The sequence below is a fragment of the Haemaphysalis longicornis genome, unplaced genomic scaffold (genome assembly GCF_048455015.1).
Source record: "Haemaphysalis longicornis isolate Haplotype H1 unplaced genomic scaffold, Haemaphysalis longicornis Haplotype H1 scaffold_1, whole genome shotgun sequence".
NCBI lineage: Eukaryota > Metazoa > Arthropoda > Arachnida > Ixodida > Ixodidae > Haemaphysalis > Haemaphysalis longicornis.
In genome coordinates, this window is record NW_027526203.1 from 422,818,946 (window position 1) to 422,839,049 (window position 20,104).

Below are 20,104 nucleotides of genomic sequence, written 5' to 3' on the forward strand. Positions count from 1 at the left end.
GTTCTTCACAAAACACCCCAAGGTGTAGTTGTACCTCCCATCATGTTTTAACACGAAAGTGTTTTATTCCGGGATACACAAATATCTGAGTGACGTCATATCCATCACAGAAGTGACGCCAGTACAACGAAGCAAGCGGCCTGGCCTGTAAAGGATGCACCCCTGCACACAGGGTCTTCTTGCGGGGAAGCAACCTTTAGAACCAAAGAGTACGCTATACTTAGGGTTGTTCGTTTTCTGGTTTTATATTTTAACACGAAAGTGCTTTATGCCGGTATACACCAATATTTCACTGACGTCATATCCGTCATGAAAATGACGCCAGTACACCTTTGCCGAAGTGACCCGCCAGCAGGACGTCGGTCGCCAAGCACACCCACAAGACAGCCGCCGACCCGCAAATCATGCTCAGCTGCAGATTTCACTGCCCATTTCACTTTCGTGTTTTACCGATTCCCATGACAGAGGAATCAACAATATTTTTTTCCAGATTATCTGTGGCCCTTACATTTGGATTCTACCTTCCTCTACTCTCCCCTCCCTGGCAAAAAAATCCCGAAAATTAGCTTCAAGGCAACGCAAAAAAAATTTTTTGGTTACGGTGCTATAGCTTTGTTCCCCCCTCTTATCCCCTTGTTTTTCCGTTCTACTAGCTTTGGGGCTTCAGTAAATAATATAGTTTGAAAGTTTGTTTTAATTTTATGCAAGAAAGAAAATGTGCGGTTATTTTCAGATTTTTTTTTTCTATCTGACGCATTTGCGTACCTGACTGCGATAGCAGTAGAGGGGCAGGGCTTCGTCTCAAGGGTCAGCCCTCAGTGCGTCTCAAAAGCTTGTGAACAGGGATCGGAGTGGCTTTTTTATTCAATCTTTCAATAATGAAACTGTATTTTTGATGGGCAACTTTTTATGATCCGCAGCGCAGTAGCGCTGTTCATGGTTCATTAGGACGGAGCTTTCCGTTTTGTTCTTATGCTATACCAAGTGTGATTGCTGCGGTGCCATGTATATTGCAAATTTGCAAGTGTGCCTGGGTTGCAAACAGTGTAAATGAGTTCGAATGCCTGACTTGAGCCCTATCCGGACGGGGAACGTATAGCACACATTAATAATTCTTGCTGCGATTGACTGATGCTATGGAAAAACTAAATTTATTGCAACCAGATTAACAAATCTTTGCAATTTTGGCATGTCCTTTAAAGTAATTTTAGTGCTCATTTTCAGTGTACTATTCGGCAGTTTAATAGGCATAATACAAATAATGTTTAGAAGTTCTGCCTGTCTGAAGCTTACGTATTTTTGTTTTGGGAATCATCCGTGAGGGTACGAGAACTGTAAATTCTCAATGCAATTGGTTAACGAGGACAAAAGAATTTTGGGTGACGTGCATCCAGTTTTCAAAATAAAGATATAAATAATCGAGGGGTAGCAACGTTAAAATTTCTGCTTATTTACGTGTCCTATCTACTATTTACCGCGCACTAAGTGAATGAATGAATGAATTAATTAATAAATGAATGAATGAATGAGCAACATGTGGAGTCGGTGAAAGTCAGAGTTCATGAATATGGGATCATCCGATATGATTAATAGAGCCTACCGTCAGCCTCTCAGAATCAAGGCAGACCACTGATCCCCTTGGCTACCAAGAGATTTGTTGGAATGGGGGATGGGGAGTTCAAGTAATCTAATTGGCGCTATTTCCAAACAGCCGAGAATAGGTCTCCAATATCAATGTAATTGTGTTTTTTGAATGAGGCATTACATCGAATCTCGGCCTCGTAAGCTGGTGCAGCCTGGTTAGCTTTTGTTGCCGGACAATTGCACCCTTCCCCGCGTCTCGTTTACCCGTTACAGGAAAACAGAATCCATCCTTCCCGCCCTCATTCCTAACAGATCAGTTACTGCGCCCAACCAAGGTTATCTGTAACAGCCGATTACTCTGTAACAGCCGGTTACTGTAACAGCCGAACCAAAAGAATTGTGCTTACAGATCAAGACTACAGATCAAGACTGTTCAAATGAATGTTGCGCATGCATAAAGAAGTCACTTCTGGATGTAAGTGCGAAATATAAGCCCGATGTTGGAGCCAGACCGCAGTGAAAGCTGGAAGCGAAGCGTAAGTGGAAACGATGGTCTGGAGTAGAAGAGGATGCACGTATACTTAGAAATTGAGTAGATCCGGGTCGTGAAAGTATTCCACGTTGACGTTAAAGCGGTAAGAGGCACCTGTTGTTCTAGCGTGGCCATAAAGAGGTTCACGTATTTGCTGCGTCACTACCGTGAGTGAGTTTTTTGTGGATGTGTGTGTCTGAACGCATGCATGCGTTGCGCGCTTGTGTGCGTACGTGTGTTTTCGCCCTAGTACTTTACAGGTGCCATATGCGTATTATATGCGTTCTTCTCGGCGTGTCATGCTGTGCATTGGGCGGTTGCAGTAGATCGGAAAACAGGTCATGGTACTGCAACTTGTTTCAGCCCTTCTCGGCGCATACAGTTCGGCCATTTGGCCAAAGGCTACGATACCGGGACCAGGATTCCGTCTGGTTTAACTCTCTACTGTATTCGAAAATTTGTCGCGCCTGTACACGGCCAAAACAACGAGAACTATCACAATCTACTTGGAATTAATAAGGCTTCAGCTATCACACTTTGTCAGCCCGTCCTATCGGTACGGGAAGTAGTCAGGACGCACACTCTTGGCTGTAGCCCGCTGAGGCATGCCGCACAGCAAGTCTCGCGATCGTTCACACGCGCAATGACTCCGCGAAACGTGAACTGCCTTGCAGCGTGCATCACGCGAGTCGCAGCGCGTGCTATAGGTTTCCTTTCTTGTGGCACTACGTGCTACGTGCAGCTAGCATCACCTGTGCATGGTTGCGGAATCTTCCTAGCAGGGACCGGTCGTCGGATCGGCGGTGAGGCCAGCTGTGGCGGAGTGAACCAACTGGGCGGCAGCTTCGCCAACGGCAAGCCACTGCCTTTCCACGTGCGGCTGCGGATTCTGGAGCTGGCCCTGTTCGGCTACCGGCCGTGCGACATCTCGCGCCAGCTGCTCGTCTCCCACGGATGCGTCTCCAAGATCCTGGCGCGCTTCACGGAGACCGGCTCCATTCTGCCCGGAGCCATCGGTGACCACACACTCTTAAGTCTGACCGTATTCCGCGGGCCCTGGAGCGCATTCTTTCTTTGAACGTTAGTGCGCGGGACGCCGTCAGGTACAGTCGGCCAAATCTTGAACTAGCGTACGCGAGCTGCTATTTTTCTTTCTTATGGTGATCTTACGAAGGAACAGCCTAGCAGACGATGGGCCCAGCTGAGCGTGGGTTCTGAGCATGCATTTAGTCTCGACCTGTTCGCAACTTGGCTTCCGTCATACGGCGCTGACGCATGAAAAGTCGCCTCTCGCGAACGCCAGTTAAAGATTTGGCCGACTGTACACCTGTCTTGCCGAGTGATGAAAGCTTTCGCCGACATTACAGCGTCATGCAGCCTTGTGACAGCATGACGGCACTTCGTGCCGTGTGCGGTGTGCCTCGTGCCACCAACATGCCGTGTGTGATTGATGGATTTACTGAAATAATTCATTTAGTCGCATTAAAGAACGCGGTTTGCAGTTATAATTTGCTTGCCGCAAAATTCGCTTCAGTTGCATTCGCTGTCCCTTCAATTTTTTTGCACTGTTCTTATAAACTGTACGCTGTTCCCACCGGCCCACCCCAAGTTTGGCGCTGGCTGGCCCCTCTCGACGTGTTCGCGAGCGTGATTTGTCTGTAATTGTTCGTGCGATGATGCTTGTTTTTTTCATAGACTATCACGTAAGCCTGGCTCCGAAGAAAAAAAATGTGTCCTGAACGTGCGTAGTTCGGTACGTCGCGGAATTCCCATTGCCATCGTGCTCATCACCACGACCCTCCACTCCCCACCAACGCGGGGAGCAGGAAGGGGAGCAGAATCACGATACCGCTCCCTTCTGCTGGCAGTGGTCGGTCATCCCGCTCCTTAATTAAGGCGGGGGAGCAGTAGGTCTGGATTTCTGATCACGAGGGCCGTTGCGAATGACTTTAATAATAAGCCATTCTTCCTCTTGCGGAGTGGAATCGTAACCCGTGATTCATGCAAATGCAAACGCACGCGCACATTCCAAAACGCACGCGCACCTTAGTAAACAATTTGTAGGTAACAGAGAGGAGGCTGATGGGCCTGTAATTTTTTAGCTCTTTGGCATCACCTTTCTTATGTAGGAGAAATAAATTTGCATTTTTACACTCCTTTAGCACGCTTAGGGAGCTCAAGCACTGCGAGAATAGGACTGCAAACTTCGTTAGGACAACGTTGCCTCCGAGGCACAATATATCGGACGTAATGCCATCATCTCCTGCAGCTTTGCCTTTCTTCATTGTTTGGAGCGCCATCGCTACCTCATGGGTTGTAACCGGCGGAACGGGTTCGACACCATTTACGGGAAAACGTGTGTCTGAGGCAGGGGTAGAGTTTCTGTAGAATTCCTCGGCTATTTTTAGTATATCATCGATATTGTTTGTTTTGTGACCACGGGCGTCCCGGAGTGCATAGATTGTATTTTTGCCAGTAGTGAGCTTCCTTCTAGTCGCTTTCAATCTCCCTCCGTGTTTCAATGTTGCTTCAATTTTTGCAACATTGAAAGATTGAAAGCACGGATGTCGGCAGTCTTGCTTTTGTTGATCAATTTGGAGAGCTCTGCCATTTCTGTTGGGTCTCGCGGAATGCGGACTAACATTTTTCCGGCGCTGATCAATAAGGTCCTTCGTTTTCTGTGATAACTTGGATTCGAATGCGGGCTGTTTTTCTCCTATGGCTAGTGCTGACTCCATGACCACATGTGTGAAATGATAATTGAGAAAGTCCACATCGTTGGTGTCATTAGACAACACAGAGAATTTGTTTTCAAGTAACAACCGAAATTCGTTCACTTTCCGCCCAACGGAGGACAGGTTAGGCGTCTTCCGTTTTAGAATCTTTAATCTTTCCCTTCTTAAATCCAGACTGATGTGACTTCTGACCATTCTGTGATCACTTGTTTTAATCCGGCCAATCACTTGTACATCGTGAATCATGCGGGGAGTGCCAGTTAGAATGAAGTCAATTTCGTTTTTAGTTTCGCCATTCGGACCTTTACAAGTCCATTTTCTATTCTGTCTTTTTCGGAAGAACGTATTCATAATGCGCAGATCATTCCTCTCGGCAAATGAAACGAGCATGTCTCCGCGGTTGTTTCGAGAGCCTAGGCCAAATTTCCCTACCGCATGCTCCCCTATCTGCTGTGGCCAATTTTTTTTGCATTGAAATCACCCATAATGACTCTATACGGTGTTTTTACTTGTCTAATTGCTAAGTCAATGTCTTCGTAATATGCGTCCACAGCCTCGTCATCGTAAGTGGATGTAGGCGCATAGACCTGAACCACATGCAACGTGTGCTTCTCGTTGAGCCTTATAACGAAAGAAGCTACGCGCTCATTAATACTGTGAAATTCTACCACATTTCCTGCTATAGCTCTATGAACCAGAAACCCTACACCTGAGTGATGTGTTTCAGAATGCCCGCGATAACAGAAAATATCACCAGTAGGAAGCACCACAAATCCCTCTCCAACCCTTCTTACCTGGCTTAACCCTACTATATCCCATCGAATATCGGATAACTCGTGTAAAAGGACCAATAAGTGGACCGAAAGGAAGTGGAGATTTTTTCTCCACAATTTTTCTGTCTTTCCAAATTCATCTATTTCAATGACCTACTACACTCTCCCCTTTCCTTTCCTAGGCTTTCTTGACTGCCAACCCTGATTCGCAACATGCATAGCGAGGGCCTCTGTTCTGGTAATCTTGGTGCCGTAGGTAACTTAAGAGGGTTAAACGCTGGTCGACCACTCTCGACATGTCGTAGACACTCGAGTCACGGCCCTGGGGTTAAAAAGAAGGTTCCCTTCACCCCGAGTAGTCCGAGTGGCGCTGGCTACCACCCCCAAGCGCAGGAAACAAAGATACCTTAAAATAAATACCCGAGAAAGTGGTGGGGAAAACAGCCCCGCCGGTAGCATAGTGGTCATCGCACCGGAAGCGTATTCTGGAGGTCGTGGATTTGGATCCCATCCGGCGGGTATTTTTTCTCCATTTTCTTTCTGTCTTTACAAATTCTTCATCTATTTCAATGACCTACTACACTCTCCCCTTTGCTTTACGAGGCTTTCTTGGCTGCCAACCCTTATTTCTGTCTACATACATACACACATAAATGCATACATACATACATACATACATACATACATACATACATACATACATACATACATACATACATACATACATACATACATACATACATACATACATACATATATACATGCATGCATACATACACACATACATACATACATGCATACACACATATATTCATACATACATGCATACATACACATATATATACATGCATACATGCATACACACATACATACACACATACATGCATACATACATACACACACCCATATACATACATACATACACACATACATACATATATACATGCATACATACATGCACACATACATACATACATACATACATACATACATACATACATACATACATACATACATACATACATACATACATACATACATACATACATACATACATACATACATACATACATACAGTGTGTTTGCGACGATAATTGGAACACTTAAAATTTTTCCTGAGCGAACCGCCGCTCTGTTCGCGCTCAAACTTCACAAGAAGGTCGCATTTTGTGGTCTATTTTGTTTGACACCGGGAACAACAACGGTACTTACCTGTTTATCCTGAAAATAAATAAAAACGATATTCGCCTATGGGAAAATGGCGGCTGATTTGGACGTGCGAGCCCGGAAACCGAGTTTTCTGATCATCTGCTAGCTCATTCCTAGGTGCATTTTCTGATCGTCTGCTGCACCATTTGGCTCTTTTCTACCGTGAATCCCAAACGTGCGTTTCGCTCTGCATACCCCAGGTGGTTCCGTCGTTCCAACATCAACTTGCGCTGACTCGCACGTCCAAATCAGCCGCCGTTTTCCCATAGGCGAAAATCGTTTTTATTTATTTTCAGAATACGCAGAGAAGTACCACCGTTGTTCCCAGTATCAAACAAAATAAACCACAAAATGCGACCTTCGTGGCAAGTTTGAGCGCGAACAGAGCAGCGGTTCGCTCAGGAAAATTTTTTAAAGTGTTCCAATTATCGTCGCAACACCCTGCGCATGCATATATACGTACATAAACACATACATACATACATACATACATACATACATACATACATACATACATACATACATACATACATACATACATACATACATACATACATACATACATACATACATACATACAATCCGCATTTGTGAGTAAAACACGTCATCTATCATTACATTTTTTGATGTTTTTACTTATTCATTCATCAGTCGACTGAACCCAGAACTTGTTTTCTTTCCCTCTTTTGTTTGTTTTTGTCATCTCAGTTTTAGTTTGCCCGGTAGGTCGATGCAAACCCGGGCACCCTAAAAGCGCCCTAGGTAGTGCAGACGCCACAGCCATGCAGACGCCCTAGAAGCGCCTGTAAAACTCTCTTCACTGCAAACATACTTATCATGATAAAAAGCCAACTTCGCGAGGAAGTATCTTCGCATGGGGCTCAGTTTCGAACAAAACCAGTTCACTAAGAGCATTTATACATGAAAATTCGCGGGTGATGATAGTATACATGAGACTAATATTGTTCATATCCTCCAAGGGGGTTGCTTATCCAAGAAATTGGATGCAAACGGAAAGCAAGTTTTACGAGCGCTATTTTACAATTTTGCGAACGGTTGTGTGTGCCAGGGTGCTGTCGCTGGCCTTGACACAATGCCCCCAGCAGCGATGTGAGTTCAGGTGATAAAGCGAAAACGTACGTACCTAACCGCTCAACGAAACGATAAACTGCACACCCCAGTCAAGTACGAGAAAAAATCTCGCTTTGCTGGGCACTCGATGAAGGTTGCCTCAACGCTCCAACGAATAGGCACTCCCGACAAGTACCACGGCGTTCTATAGTATCTACCTTAATAAAAAAAATTAAATTTAACACCAAAGTTTCATTCTTTTTATTGTAGTCCCATGGTGGCTTGTACACTGCATTGACCTAAACTGCTTTGGAAAAAATTCTTCTCTGACTTTTGACAAAGACAATTTTGACGACTTTTCGTGCAGATGTTTCTGTGTAGCAATTTTTGGGCATTACTTGAGCTGTCATTGCACTGACTTCATTTGAATTGCGGAGGCGGTCCTAATTTAGACTCGTTTCTAGTCGCAAAACGACAAAAAAAGTTCCCATGGTCTTCGCATGTTAAAGTTTTAACACCAACACCACTCTTTAAGCATTATTGCACTACTCTTTCACCAACCTTTGGCATACCCGATATTTCATCAATTATTTTGCAAAATGAGCTATTCGAAAAAGTTAATTCGTCTGTCTGAGAAAATTAAGTTCCCTGCTTTTTTGCTCATTTCGGTAGAGGTTGTTCTAGAGGTCGTCTTGTGTTACGGTCATCTTCAGCGGTCTTTCGACTCAACCTAAACTTATTTCTCAAAAAGTGTACTGGGTAGGATGATGGGGCAGACAAGACATGACCCAGTCACGCGTTCGTGAATATCCTTTAGCTCTTTTTTCTTTGTGGGAGTTTTATCCCTGGGTGTTGCTACCAATCCCGAATTTTTTCTGTGGTCGGAAACGTTATATACTCGGCCCTGAGCCACAACTATATATATTGTATACGCACGTCCGACCTGGAAATTCGTCACAACATGCCCAGACTTGCTTCAACACGCTGGCTACTTTCTTTCATACGGAGATAGATAAATTACTGATCACCCCTCGTAACAACCGTCGCTGACAATGACATTGAATCACAAGCAGCAATTTCCCCATATAATATTTTCAAAGGCTGCACTTTCCGCAGTAATAATGTCCGGTGTTACCAATGCTCATACGTTTAACTTTTTTACAGTTGTACAAGGCTTGTCTGCTAGTTTCTCTCCACCGTATCATGTACACCATGAACGCACTGAGAGTAGTAGTTTGGATTTCTTTGAGACATTTCCCGGTCTGTCATTGCGCGAGCAATACATGGGGCATGTCGGCAAAATTTCCGCGTCGATCTGCGTTGCTCTGTTACAGAGCGAGCGGCGGAAAGCAGAGAACGATTGAGTGGAAAGGGTGCGATAGTGCAGAGAGAGCGAAGTTGCCAAGGAGACGTCACTTCAAACGCCGCTCGGCCCTATCTCTGCTGACGCGCCGGCTCGACGGGTCCCGCTACTCCCGCCAACGCTTGTACGCGTTGTAGAATCTAGTCTGCAGCCGATGTAGGAAGGCGACATAGGAAGGAATGGAAATGATTGCGACGAAATGCCTGCACTGGTTAACAAGAGGAGCGACAGGAGCAAACGTGACCACTGAGAAGGTTAGAGCGCAAAGCACGGTTGGCACGGTGTACGGAGGGCGTGCGACGTCGCGTTGCGGACTTCTGAAGCCGGAGCAAGGCGGGCGCATGGGGCCAAGCATCAAGTTCGCGAGGGAGAGGGACGAGATCCTCACGCATTATTAAAGGCCCATCAATGTATCTTGAGTCATTAAGCTCGAGTTCCATCCGTGCCTGGCGTCACTCAAAACTCGGCGCCGCAAAGTGGAGGGGAGGAAAATGGTAGACAAAGAATTGTGAGGGGAAGTGGCGAGGAGGCAAGGAGCCGACGAGCAGATGTGGGGAGTGTGCACATCAAAAACAAAACGCTTCCCGTTGTCGGAATAGAACGTACTGGGTCCCTCGCGTTATGAAACCGGCGTCTATCCGTCTGCACTATTTATTTATTTATTTATTGATACTGTGAGCCTTGGTCAGGCCCATACAGGGGTAGGCATAAAAGAGAAACACAAGAGTAGCTTACAAGATCGTCAGAGCGTATACATAAACAAAACACTGATGAGCAACTATCATCACATTCAGGGCGCTCAGCATTTGCTTTGAGTTCGTGGCGCGGGCGTTGGCGTTAGACTTTGGCTTTTGGCTTCGGACTTTGACAGTGGGGATTTTGGACTTTGGGAGGGGGCATTGTGGACTTTGATTTGACACAGTTTGCATGGAGAAGACCACCAGCTCCACTGTTTCCTCAGTCTTCGCATCTCAATTGCGAAGGTGGTCGATTTTTTTCGTTTTTTTTTAAAGAGCCCAGCGATTTTGCCTCAGAATGCCTGCTGCTGTGTGACTGACTCTCTCCCTAAAAAAAAAAAAATGTTCTTGTCACGGTCCTGCGGCGCAGTACCTGTAGCGCTTGATGAAAAGACTGCTTTACTGAAACTGGTTGGCAACGCCGATGGCAACTCCATCTTTTTTTCTTATTACAGGCGGAAGCAAGCCCCGTGTGTCGACTCCTCTGGTGATTCGCAAAATCCGCGAATACAAACAAGAGAACGGCGCACTATTTGCTTGGGAGATCCGCGAACGGCTACTCTTCGACGGTGTCTGCCCTCGGGACTCCCTGCCGAGCATATCTTCCATCAACCGGATCCTGCGGCGAACTCTGGGCCGGTCAAAGCCGCAGCGGCTCGTAGCGCAGAGTCACTTGGACATTGAACAGCGCCCCCCAGCTTCCATGGGGTTAGACACGCAGAAGAGAACCTTCTTTATTAAGGACATCCTAGGTCGCCACACGTAACTTCAGCGCAGCTTTCATTTTGCCCTCGTAGATTCCAGAATACAAGTAGAGTTAACGGGTGAAGCACTTCACCTTCGGGTTAAACGGTTTAGTTGCATTTGTTTGTGGCATGGAATAAAGTTACAAAAAACGTTGCCTGATGTGCTCCCTGTGAACATTGTGACGCGCTCAGCAGTGAAACCCTGGAAAAACTTCTTTCCTTCTTTCTTTTCGGTGAAGTTGCATCTTGAACTGGGCTGCCACGTTTGGTGTGGCCATTGCTTCACGCAAAGCAATAGGCGCGCGCGCCAAACGAAAAGAAGGGATTTCTCCAGAATACAGCCGCAAAACCAAACAGAAGTAAAGTTCCTGCATAAAACTATGCGGTACTTGATTCGAACACCGTGTAACTTCTTCTGGTTTCCTCTTAGCTCCAAACGCATGTCTTGCTTTAAAGTAGGTCAGACACCGCGACTTCATGTGAGAGAGAGAGAGAGAGAGAGAGAGAGAGAGAGAGAGAGAGAGAGAGAGAGAGAGAGAGAGAGAGAGAGAGAGAGAGAGAGAGAGAGAGAGAGAGAGAGAGAGAGAGAGAGAGAGAGAGAGAGAGAGAGAGAGAGAGAGAGAGAGAGAGAGAGAGAGAGAGATATTATTGCGGGCCTAAAGTGAAGCACTCTTGCTGTTCGCATCTGTACTGGCCTCGAGTTATATAGGTGAAGTTGTCACGGGGTGAGAGGAATGTGGTATGGTGGCATCGTCTCCTAAAATTACGCAGTAGTACTCCGCTGGGACAATCTGCGCCATACACGAACACGGCAAGGGAGGTCCATAGCAGAGAAAGCAAGGTTATGTATTAAGGTAAAGCATGAAAAAATAGACCATGATATAGTATTTTGCTCCAAAGCAACGTTTTTGTAAGTTTGGGGAACAATGTCAACCGTGTGGCCGCCCCAGCCGTGCAGTTTATTCTGTTCAAAACCTTCTGCAAACTTGCTATATAGTTCCAGAGGTTGCCGTGGGAGAGTCTTCTTGAAAGTGAAGTCACATTTCACAGGGGTGAGCAGTGTGCATACGTTGAAAAGTACCGTATGCGGTAAAATCGTCGATCATGACATCGCGAATTTTCCTTATTCACGGGCAATTTCTACCATAAAAAATACAAGTACAGTGACACCTCGTTAAACCGTACCTGACGGGGACGCGAAGAAAGTACGTGCTAACCGGCACTACGGTTGTCCGAATGCATTCATTTAAAGGGACACCGTGTCGGGGATTCGGCTTAACTACGTATAAAAAGCAATTACGGCTCATGCGGGTACGGTTTAACGAGGTTCCACTGTATATGGTTGATAATTTGATAACCTTTAACTTCGGGTTTTAGAACATTTGCAGTTGTCCTGAACGTAGGGTATGTTGAAATTTTTGTCCACACGTTACAAGTACCGCGCGCTACTCGTATTTAGTTACTTCTTTTTCAATGGCGTGGTAACGACTTAGTTACTTCCAGTGAAATGATTAGCGCACCTTTCTTACTATTTAACCGAGTAACGGCATTTATAGTTACTTTTGGACAGTAATGCGAACAACAATGGTTCCATAACCTCGTTAACCCTTGCGCGCCACTATGACTGTCTCCGTTTCAAAGCCATTACTTGACGGGGAAGCCTATATTCCAACCCGAAGATGGGGGCACAGTAGGGTACAAATAAAATGTCATACTTTGTTCCTGGCTTTTCCCCAAGCTTCAAGGTTCGACAGCTATCATAAACTGGGTCATTCTCGAATTTTTCTTGGATTGGTACTTGCCAAAGTTGCGGACTTCACAGGCGTTGCCGGCGTTGAGGCGGTGAATGTGGAAGCTGTTGCCGGGTTTCCTGTGTCCGTGCCTTCGGATGTACTTGGGGCTAACGGGCGGGACCGGACAGCGCAGCAGCAGTCCAGACAGTGCAGGCTCCTTTGCAGGCAGCCCAGCGGGTGGCGGGACTGCATCGCAGAACTAGGTCTCCGTTGTCACAAAACGCCGCAACACCTCCCTGCGAGTTGCGTCGGCGTACATATTACTCTAGAAAACATCGTGTGCTTCACGCGCGCATCTGGAAAGTCAGGTTCTGTGTCATTTTCAGACTGAGGATTGACTTTTCCTCCTGTGAATTTTATTCGCGTGCGTGAGTACGCGGAATAGGGTCCTTGTCAGTTGGCGCATTTATTTTCTTAGGTTTTGCAGGTTTCTGAGGGCTGGTCGTGGTATCCGCATTTAGTGCATGTTTCGTGTCCACGACAGCTGTTAGCGCCGTGCTCATAGCGTTGACATCTGAAACATCTCCGACCCGCCGCGGTGGCTCAGTGGCTAAGGCGTTGCGCTGCTGAGCACGAGGTCGCGGGTTCGATTCCCGGCCGCGGTGGCCGCTTTTCTGATGGAGGCGAAAAGCAAAAACGCCCGTGTGTACGAGATTTCGGCGCACGTTAAAGATCCCCAGGTGGTCAAAATTAATCCGGAGCCCTCCACTACGGCGCGCCTCATCGCCTGCGTTGCGTCGGCGCGTTAAACCCCCACAATCAATCAAATCAAACATCTCCGTTGGTTGGGGATGAAGGCTGACGGCGGCTTTCACAGATACCGGCAATTTACTTCTGGCCGAAAGTCAGCCCTACGTGCTTGGATATGTTTCTATCTGGATATGGTTCTATAGAAACGTTCGTTTCTATCTCGCCTAATTGTGATGTGATTGATTGGTACCGCGCCTCGATAACGTAGGCCTTCCAAAATCTCCACTAGTCTCGTTTTGAACTTCTCTCTCGGGGATAACTCCCTGCGAGAAATTTTAAGGCTTCAGTGTGCAGTGACGACTATTCCAAGATTATTCGTTTGCTTGACTGACAAAGCTGTCTGACTGTTGTTCAGTGTGTATTTCTATATGCAGGTGTCTGGATGGAAGCTTCTTTGCATTGTAATTTTATCTAGCAACGCTCTCCAGAAATTTGTGGATTTTGAAACCAGACCTATACTGGTCACTGTTATTTCAAGTCCTACTGATTGAACGGTAAAGAACTGTGGAAACTTTCAGGCTTCCATGATCATGATGGTCGGCGCAGACGAAAAACCGCTTATATAACACGTGTTTCTTCTAATAAAAGTTCAGTTGCTAGACAGCGCTTGTGTCATCCTTACTCTTCTTGTCCGGTTTTTCGTCTGCGCTGACCATCATGAACGCACTCCAACTCACCCGATTCGCTACTTTATTTTCAGGCTTACTGTACAACATACTGCTGTTTCGACGCTTTGGTGAGGGCCCTCTGCGGGGACGCGTTTTTCTGTGGGGACGTTGAAGGACCGGTTTAGAAAATACCACACATTGTAAAAAGGAGAGCAAAATGGGTTGAGCCGCTGAGGTTACCCTCATACTCAGCAAATCCAGGAGCTCCCTGCGCGGTAGACAGATCCCAACGACTGGAACTTGACCAAGCTCCGACGGCCACCTTTCGCGGTTTCTTCCGCCCACCTTTGAACTCCTTGCCACGGTTTAACTCCTCATGCAACAATGTCCATCGTACGAAAAGTTATGTAATAAATAGATTAGTTTGACGAAAACAAGTTATTTTCCTCTGTGGGACATTATTCTTATTATTGGATAGGCGTGCCATTTCCCTTAAAGGGACCCTGCAACACTTTCGATAAGCGCTTTCACTGTCCTTCGCGTCTGGAACCACTGCTAACGCTATAGTTATCGCCAGCACGGAGTGACACTCCGTGATTTGCTCAGCGCACCAGACACGCCTTCCGTTTCTGCTTTGTCCTTGTGGCTTTTTTTTAAGTTGCCATCAAAAAGCGTTCATTGCTGCAACTGAAGAAAAACCGGCCAACAGCCGCTACATGGCCTTAGTGACGTAATTCGACCCGTCGAAGAACGTCAAGCCCGGGAAAGAGAGAAAAACCTTTTGAGCGAGTTTACGAGTTATCTCATGGGCATAGAGCAGTAATTTTTGGCTGAGGTACTTTGCTTCCCCCTAATCTGAGTACTGGGTGTGTTGGGTGACTATACGTTCTGCATCATTTAAGATTTCAAAAAAAAAAAAAAGTTGAAGAAAGTGTTGCAGGGTCTTCCAGCGGACTGTTCTTTAAACGACGCTGGCGTTGACGAACAGTCAAGCACCATTTTAGGCTCAAGAAACCAAAAAAAGTAAAAATTAAACAATAGTAGAATTATCTTGGCGGAACCCCTTACAAGCTTCTGATGGATGTGGATGTCAGATCGGGTGAAGGTATAATTGTTATACATTTTCGCTGCACAGTGCACACAACACAACGAGAAAAAAAAAGGCCGCGTATCTGCTTTCTCCACCGCAAATGTCGTGGAAAGACGACAGTCCTCTGTCGCCCCTGCCACACAACACCCGCTTTGCTCTCGCACCCCTCACGCTGTTCGCCTCCTTTCTCACGCCTTCCATGACAAATGCAATGGAAGTTTCATTCAATATTTCCTCGTTCGCACTACTCGCGCGCTACCAGTGGAATCATTGCTCGTCCTTCTGGTTATCTTGTGCGTTTTGTTCGGCCTGGAACAGTACGGCGCGACATCGCCTGTTTGCGTTTTCTTGTCTCTCCTTTTGAATGCGTATCTTTTATTTCTTCTTCGTTTACTTTCGCAAACACCAGCATGTATTCTTAATTAAAAGAACGCTGGTACTCTCGGAGATGTACTCACATTTTGTTTCATGTGTACCTGAGGTTTCCACTGCGCTGGATAATGTGGACACCTATGGGCCATGCCAGCAGTTTCAGTGGTTTGGAACGGTCCTGCCTATACAGGGTGTCCCAGCTATCATGCATGCAACAAGATTAAAAAATAAATAAATGGCGTTACTCGAAGGAAACCTAGTGCATAATTTTTCCAGTACCGTAGAGTAGCTGGCAGTCATTTTTTCGCTAATGAGATTTAATTAATTATTTTAATTCATTATCGAACTCGAAAAGTACTGTCCTATTCATTGAAGTGTCAATGAGGCACTTAGGTACCCACGAGGGGCATCTAAGTGTGGTATTTTCAGCGACGAACTAATTGCGTACTTATTTATTCCGACTGATAAAGAAAGCAATTTCTCTCCGCCGTCGCCACTGAAACGTGCACTGGAGCAACACTGTGGAGCGCCACGTGTGAAAAAACATGGTAGGCAGCGAGGGGCTCGACAAAATTTCGGTTTTCGCAATCGCAAAATGGATCTCGTCCGCCTCATAAGAAAACGACAATTGTGTGCGTTTTTTTTTTTTTATGGAGAATACGCCCGTAAAATTACGGGATTGTTTTACAGTACCATGTACGCGCGCCTGCCTCCGCATTGGTTACGCGTGCTTCGCAGAGCACCATACCACCTCAGGTAACATATTGACAGAAGGACAAAGTTGCAGCCTTCAACTTACTGACAGTGGATATGCGCTGCGATTAGTTCGATATATCCAATAATTCGATATAGCCGAGCCCGCCTATAACGAATTTTTTTGTTACGAGTACGCAATACGCGGGACCCCCCTGCCATTCCCACATAACGAAACGAACACATAAAGTATGCCATTACCTTACACAAAACAATCCATTTGCTGCATGTAATAAATTTAGCTACTTTCCGCATTAACTGCGTACTTCAAGAGAAAAATGTGATTTTTGTTGTCACTTTCGTTTTGGCGGCACCAACTAGAGCACCGCATTCTGTACACGAGACATCGTTTGCACCAGTTCAATTCCGTGCCCTTCAATATCGAAGCAATACTGGCGGAGAACATCGACTGGCAAATGCGCTTCATAAAGCGTCGGACGGCTTTACGTTGTGACATCCTCAGTCTCTTCAGTGCTTTCAGCAGTACCAGCTGCCATGACATCGGCGACGGTGTGTGCGCTCGAGGGGCTCACAGTGACGGCAACATCGTCGTCAACACTCAGGAAATCCTCTGAGGACACTCCTTTCGGCACAGCATCTCGTTGGCGAGCTCTTTGCGCGCGCAGTTCGCCGATGATGCCGTCTTGGTCCGGACTCGCTGGCTGGATGGGCTCCGTCGAGAATCCGTCGGTTCATGCGAGGATCGATACCTCAATCGTGGCCAATCAGCATCTCGTCGCCGCTCCGAGGCCACGCATTTCGGTGGAAATTGTAGGCGGGCCGACTTCGATATATCCGATGCGAACTTCGTAATAAGGAATATGCTTCGCATGCATTTTCGTAACAGATTTGCTTTTGTTCTATATATAGCGTAATTCGCTCTATCCGGGTTCGTTATAATCGGGTTTGACATATTTTCGGGTTTGACATATTTTCGGGACATAATCGGGTTTGACATAGAGGCATATTTTCTAGTCAAGCGAGGGCGCCACAGCCCCTTGCCGAATCACTACTCCACCCTTGACATCTTTCACGTTGAGACTGATTTAACTTTGTTTTTCTTGGTGCTATATAGTTCCAAGAGCCCTCGTTAGGAATCTCCCACGTACGGAAGTCAATTAATTTGGTCCTCGTTGAATGCTCGTCGTATCAAGTCCTGTTTGCCCGCGGTGCCGTTCTTTCCTCTGCCCGGCGGCCAGTCCTCCGCGAAGTGCTTACGAAAGTGCGGAAAGAAGTACGGTTTCCCCTGCAAAGAAAGCAGCGGCGCCGTGCGGAAGGAAGTCTGGTTTCACCTCAGTAAGAAGCAGCGGCGCCTCGGGCCTAAGTAGTTCACAGACGCATGGTGTTGACTGTTGTCACCTTTGAGTAAAATGGAGAAAACCGCTGCTGCCACTACCACCTTTCAATGCTTTTCCGTTTTCCAGGTTGTCGCGTGCTGCACCGCAAGGCTCGCGTGCACTACGGTCGCTTCGTAATCAGCCTCGAGATACGCTTCGTTTTGAGAAGGCCGCGTAGACAAGGAGATAGCTGGCTCGATGACGTGCATTGGTAAAAACATCATTATTTTAAGTCGAGGAAAAGGACCGCTGCTTTGAAAAAAAAAAAAAAAGTCTCCCCAAAACCACCCTGGCCAGGAAGGTGGGGCCTCACCAAGAACAGTGTCGTTGAGTGATGATGGGTTGTTGAGTTCTGGTACGCACTCAGTGCTACGCCCCTTGCTCATTTGTCAATGGTAAGGGTAAGTAGAAAAAAGCGTAACTAAAGGGGTATGGTGAACGGATTTGCTCCGGTTACATGGCTGCGACAGAAGCACAGCGGGATCATTGAAACCAAGACGCGCTTCGCTGGTGTAGCGAAGGCACTGCGTCAGCAGGCTTGGACGTGCTCTCTTATTGCTGTACTATCTAACTGCGATGGTCATCATCTGTCACGACCATGTAACTGTGGCTATTGATTTGTCAAGTCAAAATAAAGTTCCGAAACGTTAGCGCCAGTGAGTATAAGCCTCATCACCTCGTGCCTACTAGGGTTCGTGCGACAACGAAACGGGCTGTGCTGGTGTCTGGAAGCTAGGGCTACCAGAGCACGCTACGATAGATATGTGATATACTATGAAACTGATTAAAGGTAGGTATTGCACCTGACATTCAAAACTAGAAAATGAGGTATATGGGTCTAACTAGCGTCACTAAATAAAGGCGTCACTAAATAAGCGTAGCTTATTTAGTGACGCCAGGTCTACCTGTGTACGCTGAAACTACAAAACAGCAACATACAAAGTGATTTTTCGTTTTAGGAGCTGTTGCATCATAGCTACATAGTCTGAATTCTTTTTTTTTTCTTTTTCGTTAAGATGTGAATTGTTAGCTTGCTGCTTCAATACCATATTTCTCTGGTCGTACGTTACAATGACGACTACAGCCATTCTGTGCCAGTTGCCAGCTCAGTTTGCTACTGTGATGAATGTGCTACATAGGAATTTTGAGAGATCACGATAGTGTGCTACATTTTATCGAAGCCTCACATGTGAGACACCAGGCAGTGTGACAGCTACCCCTAGAGCACAATGGAGCCATGTGTAGTGTGTGTTTGAGAAGCCACGAGATACTCGCGTTGATTTTATGCTTTATTAGCCCTCTTGGCACCTTTTCATTAGAGTTCCAAGTGTGCACACACGCACTGCAACCAATGGGAGGTTTGGCAACCTTTTCCCTGCTATAGACACCAGATATAGAATGCTGGATATCTTGGGGCCATTTCATGCTTTCAAATAAAAATAAATGAGGTTATAGCAGTTTGTTAATCCCCACTTGCTGCTGCTCCCCTCTAGAGATATTAGTGGCTGAAAAGTGCATTAAAGTAAATAAATGTTTGGTAACTGCCTCTGTCCATGGTCACGCATCTGTAGTTTTTTCTTGGTGCATGGAGGTACTAATTCATTAAAACATCTGCTTAGCCATCTTTTGCAATTGCTCAAAGATTTTCTACATCAGTTTTTTTGCGGTGCACAATGATACTGCCATTTACAGCTGTAAGTGGTCTGCCATTAATTATTGTTGCCTTGGAACTGTATTCACTGAGCGCCTCTGCCTTTACAGCGGTAATTATAATTATTTCACAAATTGTTTTGTCACCATATTTTGCGGCTGCTGATGTTTTCATCCAGGCTCACACCAATATAACATATCAGTGTTAATCTCTTTGCCACTTGTGTTGAAATTCACTCATAGTTTACATTCAGCCCCATCATGCCTTCTTTCATTACACTGTCATATTTTCTTCATTGCATGTGGACCTGCTTGCAGGGAATCTCCTTTTGTGGTTCTTAGAGGGACATTAATTAAATGCTGGACCACAATACTGTTTTAACTGAGAAATCACACCTTCCGCAGTTCTTACAGATTCTGTGGAGCACCAAATGGTGGTGTATTTGACCTTTGTTTAAAACTAAATATTTATAGATTTGCTTACTCTAAACACTTTCTTGTGATTTTTTTTTTTTGCAGTGGGAAAAACTACGCCACAAAGTGAGCTGACAGACCCCGCTTAGGTGGATTAAGCCAGCTGTCACTCAGAAAAAAGTGCCGATAGTTGAGTGAACTTGTAAATTTTGCTTCCGGCTGTCATACGTGTGTCCACTTCATTTGCGTAAATATTTCAACTGCCCTTGTGCCTAAGGGAAATGATTTGGCAAAAATTGAGAGCCTGTGGTAGTGATACAGCCTCTGTGGTAGTATTCACTTTATTTAACATTTGTATGCCCCTGCCCTACTGTTGTTTTCAGTAAACATACTCCGTCAGTCCAGTTTTACCATTGACTATTTGTAATAGGCCAAGCCGAGCAAAAAAAAAGTGTCAGTACACCCCGGTGGCATTACTTCTTTTTCTGCAACACAACTGCTGCTTATGGATGAGTGGTAGTATATCTGCATTCCTGGCACTGTAATCTACAAGTATAGACCAACCTATGGCATTCTTTGGTGCTCCT

At 45.9% G+C, this 20,104-nt stretch overlaps 1 protein-coding gene across 1 annotated transcript in view; it reads left to right on the forward strand.

The window, feature by feature from the left end:
• Positions 1 to 10,869, forward strand: part of LOC144155662 (paired box protein Pax-1-like) — a 60,888-nt gene extending 50,019 nt beyond the window's left edge. The window contains exons 2-3 of the mRNA XM_077687251.1: positions 2,896 to 3,132; positions 10,460 to 10,869. Of these exons, the coding sequence (XP_077543377.1) occupies positions 2,896 to 3,132; positions 10,460 to 10,770 (548 nt within the window). The 3' untranslated portion in view covers positions 10,771 to 10,869. The remainder of the gene's footprint in view (positions 1 to 2,895; positions 3,133 to 10,459) is intronic.
• Positions 10,870 to 20,104: the final 9,235 nt, after the last annotated feature.